Source organism: Eretmochelys imbricata, chromosome 2 (assembly GCF_965152235.1).
Source record: "Eretmochelys imbricata isolate rEreImb1 chromosome 2, rEreImb1.hap1, whole genome shotgun sequence".
Classification (NCBI taxonomy): Eukaryota; Metazoa; Chordata; order Testudines; family Cheloniidae; genus Eretmochelys; species Eretmochelys imbricata.
The window spans coordinates 222,858,272-222,877,229 of record NC_135573.1 but is presented as its reverse complement, the minus strand read 5'-3'; the positions used below and the strand labels follow the sequence as shown (position 1 = coordinate 222,877,229).

Sequence of the window (18,958 nt, the reverse complement as noted above, 5' to 3'; positions counted from 1 at the left end):
GGATGCCAACCATAAAGAGGATAGTGATATACGATCCAGGCTATATGCACTACTGAAAGATCCCTGTATACTGGAGAGATCCTCCTGCGATCAGGTACTTTAAGATTACTTGGCAAAAGAACTGGGCATATAAATTTCTTCCCGTATTATCAGGAACAATAATAATAAGTGATTATAACTGTCAAGTCCCCCTGTATTCCCACAACCACTCCTAGCATTTGGTAATATGTCAGAGAAGAAAAAAAGCAGAAGCTGAAAGAAACACTTACTTGAAATAGAAGAAAATCCCCAGGGAAATCAACAGTGAAGTTATAGACAAAGCATGGCCTACTATAGCCATATAATAAAGTATGAATGCCATCTGGAATAAAAAAAAAAAGAAAACGTGAAAAACTAGCAAGGAGCAATTTAATTCTTATTGTGCGCAAGAATTTGCAAAACCAGCCAAACAATTTTGATTTATTTTGATTTAGAAGCTTATTTGAGATACTCCTGAAACATTCACAATACATTAAAAGGCATGACTAAAAGTAAAGAGATGAGATTAAGTGTTTTTTCACAAGCAGGGTCTGCTTCTGCCCCCAAAGGCAATGGCAAAATTCCAATTAACTTTAAGGGGAAACAATTAGATTTATTAGAACAAAAAATCAGATCCATATTGCAAATGCCACTCAAAACACATGGCACATTCTTCAAAAAATACTTTGGAAAAACAATTTGTGTTAATTAAACTTCCCATGTCTGAGTCTCCTCTCACTTACACCAATACGAAGAAGTAAGTCCATGGGACAAATTCTGCTCTCAGACTGATGTAAATTCAGTGAAACTGCCTGGCCAATAGGCGTTACACCAATCAAAACCTATTATAAGTGGCAGGAAAAACAGACACCTGGTCGATATCACCAAAATATAAAATAGGCTTATTCATGTTTCATTTGCTGTCAATTTACTACTGAAACAAAATCACATGCAACAGCACTGGCTATAGAATGCTGCATTATTCAAATGTCATATTTGTTCTTGGCCAAGCCCTTGAGTGTCCTTGAGCTATAGAATGATTTCTGGAAACTGGCAGCTGGGAAGTCTCCACTATTACCTTCTTTAATGAAAGAATTGATATTTTAGTAGTATACTCTGAGAAATCATTTATTAGCTGGTCTGCTAGGCTTCCTTTCTGTCTGGAGATGCTTCATTAGTTCTTCTTTTGTTCCACACAAGAAGGTTCCCTTTTTCGTCTTAAATAATTAAATGAACTCTTTTTAAAGGAACGTCCTCCTCCACAAAATACTTAAGTACCATACCAGCATTTCAGGCATTGTTTTCCTATTCATCACTGCCCCACTGCCCTCCCTTTTCCTCCTGTGTTTCTGGCAATGTGGGAAGAATTGAGGGAGAAGGGGTGTTTCAACAACACTTTGAGATCACTCATCTTCAGTTAGCATCTAGCTAGCTTCTAATTACCCAGCTTTCTTTAGTCGTGCTGCATGTGATTCTAAATTTATGGGAGTTATGAACACAATTTGCAGTTTCATTTAAAAAAAAAGCAGAGAAATTAGTTCTTCACGGTGCAGGGGTATTTTTTTAAACTACTCAATGCTCTTGCCATTTTACATTTATGGTGTCAAGTCCTGCTGCCACTGGCTTAAATGGGAGCAGGACCGGGAGTCTTTTTTGTTTGTTTGTTTACACTGAAGTCACTTTACACAGTTCTGGACATCTTAGTGGACATAAAGTGGGTGTAAATACAATTGGCCAGATTATTGGTACCTACCAGAGTATTGTATAGTGGCCACAGTGTATATAAGCCTATTTGAATGTATAACCTGGAGTTTGACTTTCTGCACACACAGTAGTGAGGGTGCAAGGAGCCTTCCACCTCTTTATGTTCCTACACAGTGATCAGCCACAATATGGGTGGAGAGTGCAAATGCTAGGCTAGCTGCTCTGGTGATGACAGAAACTTCACATAGAAGAGGGTAGGATGTAGTGAGGACAGGGTAACTTTCTTGACTATCTGATTAGAATACTATTTTTTCATGTATGTTCCTTGTCGTTCCTTGACTGTTTGCTGAAGTTATGCTGTTGCTTTTATGCATGTCCTAGTTAGCACATCTTCATAGCCAGAACTTAGTTCGCACAGAAGCCATCCCTAAACTTTTTGATTTGTTGTTACTCTTGTACACCAAGATTGCTATGAACCAGCTATAAAATGGAAAAGAACTATGGGTATTTACATACAAATGAAAGTACCAAGTATGTTTGTGTGTGTTTATCCTGAAAGACTGAAACCTGTTCAAACTGTCAAACATTCATTTTAGGGCTATGAAGGCATTTTTAAACACATTACCTCAAAGTCAGCAATAACATTTGTGATAACACCATAAAAGCATACTGTGTGTTTGTTCAATGCAGATTTCTAAAAATGAAATGAAGGTAAATCTGAATGCATTGGACTGTCAAATAATACATCATATAGTGTCTCTGCACAACTGTAACAGCCTCTGCAGTGTAGACTAATGAACTGCTATATCCTACAAATATAGAATATTTGGTATCTCCTATTAAATCAGGACATATGTTGAACTGTTCTAGTAACTCTGTATTCCTAAAAACTCCACCTTGTTCTATCTCATCTCCCATTTAGGATTTATAAAGCTTTGTATATAGCTTTATGTCTTCAGTATGGAATGCTACTAAATGAAATACTTTTGATGGTCACTTTTTTCAACAAAAAGAAAAGGAGTACTTGTGGCACTTAGAGACTAACCAATTTATTTGAGCATGAGCTTTCGTGAGCTACAGCTCACTATCCGATGAAGTGAGCTGTAGCTCACGAAAGCTCATGCTCAAATAAATTGGTTAGTCTCTAAGGTGCCACAAGTACTCCTTTTCTTTTTGCAAATACAGACTAACACGGCTGTTACTCTGAAACTTTTTTCAACATTTCTTAACTGGAAGGAACACTTTGTTAAAGGTAATCTTAGAAAATAACACCTCTTATTCCAATACTAATGAGATTATCAGTATATACTGGATAGAAGTTTATAAATTAAGCACACTCTTGGTTTAGGAATATATGGATTAAAGGTAAGCGGCCAACTTGGCATAACTATAGAGATGGGATCCTGCTGCAGAAAAATAAAATGGAAAATACAGAAAGACGTAACATATGCAAAAGTTTCCTTTGTATTTTATCTGCACTTTGGCTGAATTATGTTCAAAATTCTTCTTCTGGAAGGCATGCTTAATAGATAACAGAACTACATTTTTGCCTGTCGGTATTGTGCTAATATCTAGAAAAATGACGTTTTCACAGTCCTTTTATTCAATGCCTTTGGGACCTCAAGTTGTTACTATTACTATAATAGTTGTTACTGTAATTGTCTGTGTCACACATAGGTTAGCACATTTTACACCAATGGTTCTTTATGGTAAAGAAAAATCATCTCAGATCAGTCCAATAGATCTTTCCAATACACTGTAGAATGGTCCGTTACTAAGTATAACCGGACATTTAGGTAGCTGTTTAGAAAACAAAAACAAATGAGGGTCTGGCTCTTTTCCTTCTCGAATTCCAAGGAGTCATAAATTATTTACTGTAATCAAAGTTTTCTGGGGCTCCACTCAGATTTCAGAAACGTGTTGATTTTGATAAGCACCCCTAAGTTTATATTTTTTAAAGCTTTTCCTCACATTTCTTGGTCCTTGTCTCTTTTTGTGTCACCTTTGGTTCAGTATTCTTAATTCTCTCCTCAAGGTTAGCATCCTAATCCTGCAGACAATTTATGCACATATTTAACTTTACTCACATAAGTAGGGCCATTGACTTCAGTGGAATTGTTACATGTTTAAAGTTAAGTGTATGCAGCTTTGTAGGACTTTCTGGCTGAGCAGTGTCTTTGTATCAACTTATTTTCAAAGGGCTCGAATGCAGGGCAATGACTTTTACTTGTGAAAAGGTGGGGGGTTTTTTGTTTTGTTTTGTTTTTTAAAGTCATGCTAAGATTTAGCCCAGAAGAAATACCATCAACAGCTGGAGTTGCTTGTCACAGTAACTTCAAATGAAACGTTAAACTGCATCTTCACTAGCACTGGGCAAATAAGTAAAAATAATAGTCATTTAAAATTATTATTACAAAATTAGTTATATTAATTGATCACAAACTCTTCATCTAGTTATTAGCCCAGCTCTAGGGATGGGTAAATAATTTAAAAAATACTATCAAATAGGAGGACAAATGTGAAATGTATAGAGTAAATATTTGAAGGCTTATAACAAGATTATAACAGGGTTCAAAAAAAGAACTAGATAAATTCATGGAGAATAGGTCCATTAATGGCTATTAGCCAGGATGGGCAGGGATAGTGTCCCTAGCCTTTGTTTGCCAGAAGCTGGGAATGGACACCAGGGAATTGAACACTTGATGATTACCTGTTCTGTTCATTCCCTCTGGGGCACCAGCCATTGGCCACTGTCAGAAGACAGGATACTGGACTAGATGGACCTTTGGTCTGACTCAGTATGGCCATTCCTAAGTTCTTATGTTTGATCAGCTCTAATCCTTTCCTTGGCTTAGTTATGTCACTATTTCATGCATGGGATATTTTCCATATCTGGCTAACTATGTCAGTTATGGAGACAGTAGATCCTATAATGTTGCTATCTGTCTAGTATAAAATAGAGAGAGATGACCAACTCATTTTAGAAAGGTAATAAACTGTACTCAGATAGTAAAAATGTTTAGTTCCTATCATCCTAGGTAAACTGGAACTAGTTCTGTACCCTATAGGTGAAAGGTTTTATACCATACTAGAAATCCTTTGTGTAATTTAGTTTTCCAACTGCTTTTTTAATGAGAAAAAAAATCACCAGATGATCACGTTGATGGACAGGATAGAAGGAGCCATTGAAGTAGGTCCATATATATTTACCTACCATAAATGAATATTCGAAGTAAAAAAAAGTGTCAGAGTAGCAAAAAACATTTCAAAACTCATTGATGTACTGAATGACATTGATAATTCATTTCAACCCATAGATTTGCTAGAGACCACAAAATTCTGGGTTGAATGTTTTATACAAATAAAATACAATTAAGTTTTTTTTTAATTTATCATTGTACCATTTTCTGTATTCGCTTTTCCCATGTTCTGTATCCATTTTGATTACCATTTCTTTTGGCAAATTCACAGTGGGTATATGATCCAAAATAGTGCTCCCACCCCGCAGATTTATGCATGTGCTTACCGTTACATATTCTGAGTGACCCCACTGACTTCAATGGAGCTACTCACCGTGCATAAACAGACATGTGCACGTCTTTACAAGATCAAGGTCTAAATGTTTCCAGAAAAATTACGTCTAGTCTGTTCTACAGTATAAGTAATTGACTGTTGTGGAGCACACACAACTCCTAATGAAATTAATTGGAGTTGTAGGTGCTCAGCATCTCTCAGAAACAAGTCCTAACCGGCATGGCACAATATACCATAAAAGCACAGTGAATCTACTGTGTCTCTATGATCTCTTGGAGAGAGCAACAGTAACACATTGATTCATGGCTTGCAGGGGGTTTGCTCTTTCAGCAAAGACTGACACAAATGAATGTGCTCATGTGAATAGCCACATTAAATTCAAGGGTTTCCAGGATAAGGGCCTAAGATAGCTATAGTCCACTGAAATATAATAATTATCTAAGAAGCTTTTATTCTGAAGCAACCTCCTTTCCCCACAGAATTCACATGCCAATATATAATTTAAAATACTTGATAAAAACATATACCTTAGTGGCAGTACACACAAAAAAACCAAGTAATTGGATCATCTCTTACATTGTCAAGACTCCAGCTAATCTGCGATATTCTGGCTAAACTTTAGATCATATAAATTTATCACAGATAATGTGCTGTTGGCCCAGCTCAATATCAGTCTCAGAAAATACTAAAATGTTAATCAGAGCCTACCTTCAATTTTTCAGAGGTGAAGGAGTTACACAGTGTATAGTTGGACCAAGTCCGATTGCTCTCTGGATGTCGGAACCAATTTCCTGTTTCATCACAGTATTTTGAAGCCCTTTCTGTCAACAAAATGCAAGTGTTACTATTTTAGTGCATGAACATTACAAAAATCCCAGCTTCATTTAGATGCAATAAATTATGCAATAACTCAATACGAAAAGGCAACTGAAAATTGTTTGTGTGTGAGAGCAATGCCAAAACCTGCTAACTGAACAATGCCAGCACACCTGGATGCTCATTCACAAACACACACATACCTTGTCTTTGCACAACCTGGTATGTTCACACATTCTCAGTTTTCATGCCCAACTGTGCTTGCATGTAGTTTGTTGGTGCAAGGAGTTTCTGAAAACCTGACCTTTAAGGGAAGAGCCTGACACCATTACACAGGCACAAAAGGACTGAAATAGTTAGCAGAGCTTCAAGAAAGGGGAGTGAGGGGCATCTGACTCTGGAGAAGCCATAAATGGGAATCTTTACCCCTTGCAATTTATGGATCAACACGGAGTTCCTCTCTCCAAGGCAGTGCAGTGAGGCCACAGGTGGGACTAGTAGGCTGATAAACTATATGGCTAAAAACACGGGTACAACAAGCAATGGGGAGTGGGAACAAAGCAAATAATGTCTTCTGTCACAGCCCATGAGCCACAGCAGTGGCTACGCAGTCACTGTGCTGGCAGTGTTTGTGTGAGCGCGCATGCGCGTGAGAGAGATAATTCTGTACTCTCTCTCTTTAAGCCCCAAACTCACTGAAGTCAATGGGAGTTTTGCCTGCATTGAGATTTTAAGATTGGTCACACCACTGGTGAAAAAACTTCAGCAAGTAGATATCCTGGTGATTTATAAAAACCTAGGGTGGACAGACGCTATAGGAAACAGTCCATACCTTCAGTTTCATTTGAAATGGTGACAAGCAGTGTCTGTTTAGTTAATTTACTGCATGTAGGGATCCTGTTCACATGTGTATATAGTCTCAACTACTGAGTGCTGAGCACTCCAGCTTGATTCTCCAGCATCATAGCCTTGGCTTGAAGTGGTTTCCATTACATATAGGATTCACAGTTTGATTCAATGGCTTTCAGCATCCCCATTATAAAAATTGTTCCAGCACCCCTGTCCAGCATTGTTTTGTAAAAATGTGCTATACAGAGAATTACATGTCAACATCTGGGCCAAATCCTGCCATCCATATTCAATCCTCACTCACCTGGGACTCAATGGAAAGCCTGGTTGAGCAAGAACTCAGATTTGGGCCATAGCTGTGAATGGCTGGTGTTTTCTGGGACTGAGGTGAACTCTTTTAAAATAACATAAAAGTTATTTTAATTTTCACCTCGTCTAACTTTGTAGTTGTATTAGATCAATAGCCATATCAGCAACATTTCCGATCAATACAGTTTTACAGAACAGATTAATAATATTTGCACATATACATACTTTGTTCACTCTGTGCATTAATTTTCTTCTTGAATTCTGATATTGTGTGATTTATTTTAATTCTTAAGATTTATCCTTCCCCACATACTAATGAAAAAAGCAAGTGAATGCACCGACAAGACAAAGATTTATATAGAGCGTGTTATCCTTCTATGACCAGACACATGCATGATTTAGAAATAGTTGGAAGACTTGGAAATAGTACATTTTACATGCTTCAAAAAAGAACACTCCTGAAATAGCTGCGAGTTTCAGATCAACAGCTCTGGGGGCCTATTGTATAAAATCAGTACGTGCACAGGCAATACAGAGAGGAAAAGTACACATTATCTCAGCCTTCCATCAATTTAACTTAGATAATCTTAGACTGCATTCATAGCATCTTTCCCATTGTACTCATTGCCAGATATTATCTAAAGCTGGAATGAGTTTCAGTCATAAATAGAGATTAACAGTTACTATACTACAGAACACAATGTACAGAGTTTTACCTACTATTCTATGGTACTGCACACTGTATAAAGTTTTGCTGATATGCTATGGATCATAACATTCCTAACATCCATCTCTGTATTCTGATGTCTGAGTTGTGCTCTGAGGTTCAGAGGGTAATCTTCTGTCTAGTACTTTCCATTTAGCCCAGAAAAACATTGTTGATCCTGGTTTGGTGGCTTTTTCCTCTATCCCCTTACTGCCCTCTGATTTCTCTCATTCACTCTCCCTCATCAGAAAGTGCAGTGTGTGATGTTAGTGTGTTGATCAGTGTGTCTCTTTTTCTGATAAGTCATTTAGTAAGTTTGACTCCCAGGCAGTGAGCAAAGATCATCAGTCAAGGGGCAATTTTCTTTGGCAACACTCTCTGATGTTGGCGGTTTATAAATAATTAGTGACAGGCTAGCGGGTTTGGAGCTCATCTGCCTGTGACAAACCTGAGATGTGGTAGTCGGATCATAGACTCATAGATATTAAGGTCAGAAGGGACCATTATGATCATCTAGTCTGACCTCCTGCACAATGAAGGCCACAGAATCTCCACCCACCCACGCCTGCAATAAACCTCTCACCTATGTCTGAGTTATTGAAGTCCTCAAATCATGATTTAAAGACTTCAAGGTGCAGAGAATCCTCCAGCAAATGACCCATGCCCCATGCTACAGAGGAAGGCAAAAAACCCCCAGGGTCTCTTCCAATCTGCCCTGGAGGAAAATTCCTTCCCGACCCCAAATATGGCGATCAGCTGAACCCTTAGCATGTGGGCAAGATTCACCAGCCAGATACCCAGGAAAGAATTCTCTGTAGTAACTCAGATCTCACCCCATCTAACATCCATCACAGGCCATTGGGACTATTTGACATGAATAGTTGAAGATCAATTAATTGCCAAAATCATGTTATCCCATCATACCGTCTCCTCCATAAACTTATTGAGTTTAATCGTGAAGCCAGATAGGTCTTTTGCCCCCACTGCTTCCCTTGGAAGGCTATTCCAGAACTTCACTCCTCTGATGGTTAGAAACCTTCGTCTAATTTCAAGTCTAAACTTCCCGATGGCCAGTTTATATACATTTGTTCTTGTGTCCACATTGGTACTGAGCTTAAATAATTCCTCTCCCTCTCCGGTATTTATCCCTCTGATATATTTATAGAGAGCAATCATGTTAGGGAAGATTAGCATTTGAAGCAGTTTTATATGAGTTGCCTCCCACCCCTATATGATAAATCAGGTGCCTCATCCTGGGGCATCATGCTCTTTCCCAGTGCCCACTATACTGACTCTCACAGTACAAATATTTGCTTTCTGTTTGAAACCTACTATTCTGGATTTAAATGAAGTAGTGGCCATTTAACCCAGACTTTGCTTTGAGCTGTTCTGCTGGCTGTTTTTAAGGCAATGTGACTAGAGCGGTCCTAGAGTAGGCATTGGGCTATGAGGTCAGGATACTTAGTCTTTTCTTTTTTGAATCAACACAAGTACTAGTAACAGAGGGCTTTGAAAATAATAAAATAATGTGTGATGGAAGGATAAGATTTATATCTGTGTATCAACAGGGGGAAACAAAAGTGGCGGTCTTTGGAGCATTCAAATGATATGAATTATTGCAAATATGATGTTTTGATTGTGAACTGTTCATTTGGACTATTCATCATTCATATTCTGGGACTGGAGCACTGAAATATTTTAAACAAGTTAACAAGGAGCAATAAACAATCAGACACATAGTTTTGTATGAAAAATTATTCATGCTAAAATTAATGAAGCTTTTAGGATTCATAACCATTTTCACGAGTAAGCCAGAAGTCATTTTCAGGTCACAAATATATTGCCCCATGAGTCCCTGTGAAACAAACTAGATAGTTTTATTCAATGATCAGCTTTTTCACTATTAGATCAACTCCACTGATAACAGACTTCTGTGAGCTTTTAAATTTTTTGATTGTTGCTACTAAACATTTTCTTTTATGTCAGCAAATGCTAGTAGTTGGATTGTTTTTGCCATTCTCTGGATAGAAGTGATGCATGCTTTGCCTCACTGACTCTACACACCCCACAGATGGATGAATAGCTGATATCCCTACAGAGCATCTGATTTATGTACGTCCACCAATAAATTATTTATAGAGAAAATATTTCAACAGATAAATGTTTATATCACACAGAAGCCCATATAAAAGCTTCAACTCCAATGTTGTCATCATAATAAAAAAAAATATCAGAAAAGTCCACGAGAAGCTAAGCCAAAATATATATAATATAAGCATATTATGTACCTTGGGGAAATAAATAATTAATTCAAAACTATAACTGTCCATCAGGATGAAAAGAGGAACAGAAATGCACAGGAGAGAGAGGAGGAAAAGAAAAGACCCTGAAGGACTTGAGGGTGAGCAGACAGAGATTTAAACTGGAACAATAGATTTTTTTTTTTTAAATTTAACCCTGAACAGAATGATGTCACCTCAAAATGTATATAAACTGAGGCTGTCCTTACATATTTGGACTACGGTAACATAGATATGGCATTTAAACTTTACTCATTAAGTCAAATAGAGGCCTGATATAAGAGGATGAAGTGCCCTAATAAGTTAGGGGTAAATGTGATATTTTGCTGCACTCTTTTAAACTTTACTCCAAGAGCTCATCTTGATAGTGAAAAATGACTGATTTATTAAACGAAATCAAAGACAGAAACAAAACCAACAAAATGCATGATCAAATGGTACCTTGTGTCCAAACAGGCTTGTAAAGATAACCAAGCACACACTTGGTTCTGGGAGATGCTTGCCTGCTTCAACCAGACAGACTTCCTAAGTGCTAGGGCAGGTTTTGTTTTTGTAACATATTATTTTTTAACTTTATTTTTTAATAGGGAAACAGCCTGCAGATATCCAAGCCAAATTAAGTTGATGAATTTTATATACACACAACTCGTGTACTATTCTGTACAATTCAGACAAGCTAATAAAGGATAAAGAAGCAGTCTTGCTACAGATGGGTAGGGAGAAAATATTCTGCTTGTCAAGAAAAAAGACTTTTTCAAATACACAAAACTAATTTTGCAACATGTTATAAATGATAGATGTCATAATGTACTTTGCACGGGCAGTTTCCTGTATTACTTATGTGATAAAATTGGGCCAAATTCCTCCCTGGTGTAAGCCATTATCATCAGTCAATTATGCTAGTGATATATTTGGTCTTTTACCTTATTAGCACTTCTGTTACCAATAGTAAAAATCTACATAATAGACCACATTCATTCCTGTTTTGACTCCACTGATTCGAAAAGGATTACACAAAGGACTAATCTGACCCAATGCATAAAAAATTTGCACCTAAAAATATCAACCAAAAACACAGCACTTTAGAAAGCACTACTCCAAGATATAGGGGATGAGCCAATGCAGCTATTGTAGTTAGTGGAGTTGAAACAATGATCAATTTGTCTCAGGATGTTTTCCTGACAGATTGCTTTGTAAGAACATAAGAATGGCCATACTGAATCCTACCAATGGTCTACCTAGGCTAGTATGCTGTCTTCCAACAGTGGCCAGCGCCAGATGCTTCAGAGGGAATGAAGAAAACAGGGAAATTATCCAGTGATCCATCTCTTGTCATCCAATCCCAGTTCTGGCAGACAGAGGTTTAGGGACGTGCAGAGCATGGGGTTGCACCCGTGGCTATCTTGGCTAATAGCCATTAATGGAACTAATCTCTGTGAACTCATCTAATTCTTTTTTTGGACCCCGTTATATTTGGCCTTCACAACATCCCATGGCAGCAAGTCCCACAGGTTGACTGTGCATTGTGTGAAGAAGTACTTCCTTATGTTTGTTTTAAACCTGCTGCCTATTAATTTCATTATGTGGACCCTGGTTCTTGCGTTACGTAAAGGGGTAAATAACATGTCCTTATTCCCTTTCTGCTTTTATAGCCCTCTCTCATATCCCCCCTTAGTCATCTCTTTTCTTTAAACTAAACAGTCCCAGTCTTTTTATTCTCTCCTTGTATGGAAGCTATTACATCTACCTAATCATTTTTTTGCCCTTGTCTGCACTTTTCCCAATTCTAATATATCTTTTTTGAGATGGGGGCAACCAGAACTGCGTGAAGTATTCAAGGATTATCATTTTGCACAAAATGTTCCATGTGAGAAAGAGATTGCAATAAGAAGAAGTAATTTTGTACTGAGCAGGGCAGAATTGAAAGTTTATAGAGGCTTGGATATTTTTTAAAAAAATATGTCCAGTAAAGAGCAAAGGAAATGAGTAGTGTCATGGGGAAGGAGATACAGAAAACTGTAGGAGATTGGTCAGACTAAATGATCATAATGATCCCTTCTGGATTTAAAATCTATGAAGCACATTCTCAGCTGCTGTAAACTGGCATAGCTTTACTGAAACAAATGGAACTATATCAATTTACACGAGCTGAGGCTGTGGCAGAAAAATAATCAACTGAATGCCGGGGTACATTGGTGCTCTCTCTGTGTGTTCCTAGGCCATTCTCTCCAGAGTACGGTCTCATCTTATTTGTTTTTTACACTGTTTCCCTTAGCTGTCAACATCAAGTGTAGGCTTGGCACAATTCATTGTTTTTTTTTTTTATAGTTTCAACAGAAAATATCAGTGTTAATTTTTAAGCATTTTTTAATTTTTATCTATTTACTTTTCCACACTTGTGCAAAATTATGGGTTTAAGCATTTTTTGTATTGTTCTTGATTTAAATTTTCACAGTTGCAGGAAATTACGGGAAGTCAGACAATAATAATCTAATGACAGCGGATGGTGAGATTCAAAAAACTAAAGCTTTATAAATGTTAAATCACAAACTGTCAAAATCACGTCAAAATTTTATCCTTAAATCAAACTCTAAGAAGTTCTCAAACAGCATTTTTCTTACTTTACCAATCTGTACATTTCTGTTAATATTGATGGAAATATTTTTTGTCATTATGTGTGTGTATGGTGAAACTGACATTTATCGACATTTACCGATAAAGATCGAATCCTGCTAAGTCTAGTTAAGTGTCACTGTGAGGTTGGATTTGAGTAGTTTGTGTATATAATGTACACAGAAGCAGATGACCAAATGCTTATGGTCAGACTATGTATGATCACCAGATCCTATTTCATTTTTCAAATTATGAATGCAGAAAGTAGCAAAGTCCAAAAAGAAAGCTGCACAGCATATTTTATTCTTGGATTGTTTGTCCTAGTATTCAAAGCTGCACATGGATGTTAGGCAAGAAGAAAATTAAGGAACTTGAGGTAACTTAGTTGTCAGTGATTTATTATATGATACATTGCAAACCTCCCTGAAGCCCCAATCCAGCAAAGCACTAAAGACCATGCTTTTTGAAGTCAATGGGATTCCACATGTGCTTAAAGGGAAGCACATGCTTAAGTGGTTTGCGGGATTGGAGCCTTAAAGAAAGGAAAATTTGACTATGTTGCTGTTTTTTCCCAGTAAAACTGTCATTCACTAGGAAGACTTCTTTTTTCCTCAACAAAAATCTGAAAATCTAGTGTGTTGTATTGACCAGTAACAAATCCTTGTTGCAAGTAATTACTTGCAATTCAAACCTGAACACAATTTATCAGTACAGTTCAACCTGTGCTTTTGTCCCCTCCAGTTCCCTCCCTTAGCAGCTGCAAGATTCTAGTCACCACAAGACTTCCTGTCTCCCTCATATGTTTTTAATTCCTCATGTCAAGAGCAGCCACCTGTGAAACAAACTTCTGACCACATGCTGGCTTGTGCAGCACCTGTAAATTATTCTATGGTACCTGATAGGAAGAAAGTTACTCCAGCTGAGCCGAAAGAAGATGAACAAAGAAGATGAACTGGTCACTGTGTCAGGGAAAAAGTGGCAATTGACAAAGATCCAGACTAACGAGCTAACAAAGAAGCAGAGAAAGATGCTAAATGAAAAGTGTGGAATATGAAAGACAATAAATGTCATCCATGAACATTACAGCAGTAAGATTAGCAGGAAAATTGCAAAACAGGGATTTCCCCCCTTGTAGTTGTAAACAGATCCCACTAATTAGAAGCTGTTCACTGTGCTAACAACAGACACTAAAATTACTATAATTCAGAGATACTTAGGTCCGAAGGGACCACTGTCATCATCTAGTGTGACCTCCTGTATAACACAGACCATAGAACTCCCCAAAATAATTCAGAGAGCATATCTTTTAGAAAAACATCCCACCTTGATTTAAAAATTGTCCGTGATGAATCCACCATAACCCTTGGTAAATTTTTCCAATGGTGAATTACTCTCACCTTTAAAAATGTATGCCTTATTGCCAGTCTCAATTTGTCAAGCTTCAGCTTCCAGCCATTGGATTGTGTTATACCTTTCTCAGCTAGACTGAAGAGTCCATTATTAAATATTGTTCCCCATGTAGATACTTATAGCTTGTAATCAAGTCATCCCTTAACAGTCTCTTGGTTAAGCTATATAGATTGAGCTCTTTGAGTCTATGACTGTACAGGGGGTCTTCTAATCCTTTAATCATTCTCATAGCTTTTCTTTGAGCCCTCTGCAATTTATCAACATCCTTCTTCATAGCACTGAAACAGTGTTGGCCGAATTCTGCCACTTTTATTCATGTTGATTAGTACCTTATTGTGCCAGGTGCTCCACTGAAATCAAAGGGACAAATCGTGGAGTAAAGTACTACTCATTGTGACTGAATGTAGCCATGTCTATATGAGTGGTTTAAACTATTAGATAGAATAATGTTGTTGTAACAGGGACCATAAGTACAAAACAAGACATTGGAGACAGCAAACCAGGTGGGAAAGCATGATTTTCAAACTAGCAACAGATGGCTTGAGAGCTGGAAAAAGCATTACTCTATAATCATCCAAATACAGTGTGATGAGGCTGTTGATGTCTATGGGGAGACTTTTGTGAATTCTAAACTGTCCAAGATCTGTTTTTGCTATCAGTCCAAGAGCATATGGAATAGAGATGAAACAGGATTGTTTTTTGTTGGTTTCCCATAAAAACCATGGAAGCAATGGTAACAGCAGACTCTTAGTAAATGGAGCATGTATTTGGGGGTGGAAAGTGTCAAAAGAAAATCTAATGGTTGTGGCACAAAAATGAATCTTCTTGATCAAAGGGATTCATGATGCATGACAGTTCTTCTTTTAAGAAAATGTGATAATTACAAAAAGGAAAACGAATTGAAATTGCAGCTGCTGACCATATAATAATCGGAAGGTGTGGGGGGGGGAGGGGAGAAGAATTTTTTTACTGAAGATGATTACAATAGAAATATTACTGTAGCAGCTACACTACAAAATTAAAATGTTATGTACAGGGGCAATATCAAAATGTAAATGAAGAACAAGTGACAACTGTTCTTTCTGACAAGCATCTTCAACAAAAAACATAGACCTCCCACAAGATTAAATTTATAATTAAAATTACAGGAGAAGGGTGTTGTGTAAATAGCGATGAACCATGTGAGATAAGTTTATATTCTGCAACTATGCTTTTAAGCTCTGGAATTCTGTGTCTGATGGAGTTCCAAATCAGTCAGTTGGAGCACAGCTGGAAATGAGCTTAAGTATACTGACTGGTTAAACAATGAGGTGCAACGGGGTTCAAAATTAGGCAGAAGGCATTCATCTATCCTGACTGGAATCTCTGAATAAATTCTTCTCAAGGCAACTGTGCCAAAATGCCGATTTTTTTCAAGAGGAAAATATTGGATTTCATCCTAGTCCCTAAAAATGAGATTGAAAAAATTAGCGTGTTTACCTTAGAAAGGAGATGAATAAGAGGGGACATGGTAAAAAGAATATAAATGATGAATTGCCTAGAGAAGCTAGATTGGGAACTTGTGTTGACTGTTTGATAAAAAGGGGACATTCACTGAAATTAAAAGGTGGGAAATTCAAAACCAATAAAATTAAATATTTTTCCACATAATGTGTGGTTAAACTGTGGAACTCACTACCCCAAGAAGTCATTGAAACTTAAATCTGAACAAGACTCAAAAAGGGGTTTGATAGTTATATGGATATCAAGAATATCCAGAGTTATCATAATTAATTGCAATAATTTTGAAAGGGTTATTAAACCTTGAACTTCAGGATTAACCCAACCTTTAACGAGTAGAGACCAAGATGAGACCTAATGTGGGTGGTGGGGGGCAGATTATCTCAGCTCTACCTGCACAGGGTTCTTACACCTTCCTCCAAAACATCTGATGCTGGCAACTGTCAGAGACAGCAGCGTGGACTTGGATTGTAAACTCTCTGGGTCAGGGACTGTCTTTTTGTGTGTGTTTGTACAGCACCTAACAAGGTTGGGCCTTGGTCCCTGACTGGGGCTCCAATGCAGCATGATAATACAAATAAACAAATAAATAATAATCAGTGGACCTTGAGTCTGACCCAGGGTGGCATTTCTTATGTTTCTAAATGTGCAATAAATTCACTGCATGTAATAAAGAACTAATTCTGACTCCAGGCAGTAGCACTGGGGATTTAAGGCATTAATTTTTTAGTATGTATTAGTCTATTCATTTACATTCAAATGATACTTACTAGAGTAAATATTGCTGAAGCCTCATTATATATGACTGTTAATATTTAGAATTATACAGCTAATAAAATGTTTGTTCACATTATTTTTTAATCCGTGAATGGCACACTTTGCCGGAGGGTTATCCAAAGTTCCATAGCACTACGAGGCATAAAGTAATTCTCCTGGTTAAATATCATTAGAATTTAGAACAAAATTGTGTCTTCCTTCAAATAATGCCAAATTAGTGGAGTTGAACCCTTATCTAAATTCCTAGTTACACATTCATTGCTCAGATCAGATATCTCCCCACACTTATATATTTATCAGTGTTTCTATTTTCTACTGAAACCTCTCAAAAATGTTTTGGAACCACACATTCTCTCAATCTCTTTGGCTACAAGTTATTTCTATGAATAATTCAACAAACAATCTGCACTAGGACTCTGTAGTATAATAAAAGTTGATTCTGATTCTGTTCTTCCACAGGCTTTGTAAAACTGTCTTTGCCAGTAGAAACTGTAGAAAGGAATACCCAGAAATATTTATTTTATGAAGACAACAGCACTAGACTTAACATCTGCTGCTCAGCTCAGAGTATCTAAAATGGGATAACTATAACTGCAGGCAAATATTAAAATTATCCAGCAAAACTTTCATATAATTGATTTCAGAGATGTCAAACGAACATGTTCTATAAGTGAAATGAATGTATGCTATAACTTAAGAGTAAGAAAACACCCCGAGATGATTATAGAACTGGGTACATTTTCATTTAAGAGTCTCTGAGATTTCACAATGCTGTAAAAACCATTAGAAACATGTGAATTTTCAACAACATGAAGACTCCAAAGACTTTCTTACTAAAGATAAAAGATGAAAGGAAATACTCTACCAGTTGGATCAAAGTCTGGAAAATAATCTGGACAATTCTGAGCAGTGACTCTTCCAGCAGGTGTGTCATCCCAGCACAACCATCCATCCCAAGTTCGGTTGCAGAACAGACCTAGTCATTTAGGAAGAATGTGATAATTCATTTTAAAAAACCGATCACACTTAACCCACTCTGTTCTATTCCTCCACTGTCCACTTGTTGCACAGTACAGAGTTCTTCATGCAGCAAAATAAAATTATTGCTACACATTGAATTGCATTCAAATGTAAGTCTTAATGTCTGACTGCCATTGCTGGTGGTGTCCTTCTTGTTGAAAAGTGATGCTTTTTCGCCAATTGAAAAGAACTTCCAATATAGGGCCTTATCCCGCAAAACCAAAAGTGCCAGTTCAGCAATCCATTCATATTCAGCAAAGCATTTAAGCACACGCTAAAGTGCTTAACTGATTTGGGGATTTAGTCACATGCGTAGTACATGTACCTTCAGTTTTTCAACACCTTTGAAAATCAGGCCCTGATTGTGTAAAGCTGGAATTTTAAAAATTTAGAGGCATGCCCAGTTAAAGGCCACTTTTGAATATGTAGGTTTCTATATTAAACACTAATGGAAAAACTGTGGCTTTTATGTCAGAGCCCATGATTAGGGCTTCTGATCTTAGGTTTTAACCAACAGACATCAACAAAAGCTCCAATACAAACAAGCAAACAGAAAATAAAATTGGTACTTAGCCAATAAACACCGGATAAAACACCAGAAATGGTATCTAAGGGCTTGTCTACATAGAGCTGTAATGTGTTTGCATTTTTACCTTCAGTCCTTTTGGTACGATGTCCATCTGTTTGCATTATTGCTGTAATGTGGACTACCAGGGTGTGACTTCTAAACCACATTAATGTGGGGTGCATGAACTGGTCTGTGTAGACCCTGCAGGTGTCCACTAAAGATTTCCTAGTGCACTTTACTGTAGTGCTGTTTGAAACAATAGTACTTTAAAGCACACTAAGGAACATTAAAGAGATTATTCATGACAATATATGCAAAGAGAAAGTCCTGAACATCCCCCTCCCTCCAATTTTTGGACATCTACATACAATTCAAAAATTGCTAAAAATACACCCCCCCCCCTAAGAAATTAATAAACTCAGAAAAAACAGATGCCCTACCCATGATGCAGAGGTTGCAGACACATACCCAGGTCCTGCAATATGATGCATATAGGCAAATCCCTGCCCTTGTGTGCAGTGCAGGAGCGGTGCCTTATTCAGATTTCCTCCCAAAGGATCCTGGGGGATGCAGATTACAGCTCTGCCACCCTTCCTCTGCTGTATTACACATTCCTCCCCATATCAGGCTAGCCCCACTGCTTGATGCAGTCCTGGGAGAGCCGAGCTATAATCCTGTCTTGGGCAAGTACCACTTGTTAGCGCATAAGGAGGTAGCACTGCCTAAGCTCCCTAATGGGGTTATGCCCAGCCCCTGAAATGGAGCAGAAGTGGGTGGGGAAGATTCCTTAGCCCTTTTCCCCACCATACTTATCTACCCACTCTGGTCTGGGCA

At 37.6% G+C, this 18,958-nt stretch overlaps 1 protein-coding gene across 1 annotated transcript in view; it reads right to left on the bottom strand.

Annotated features, from left to right (window-relative positions):
* Window positions 1-18,958, bottom strand: part of CALCR (calcitonin receptor) — a gene marked incomplete at its 5' end in the record, with an annotated part of 117,388 nt that overhangs the window by 80,681 nt on the left and 17,749 nt on the right. The window contains 3 exons of the mRNA XM_077808749.1: window positions 270-361; window positions 5,965-6,077; window positions 17,402-17,512. Of these exons, the coding sequence (XP_077664875.1) occupies window positions 270-361; window positions 5,965-6,077; window positions 17,402-17,512 (316 nt within the window). The remainder of the gene's footprint in view (window positions 1-269; window positions 362-5,964; window positions 6,078-17,401; window positions 17,513-18,958) is intronic.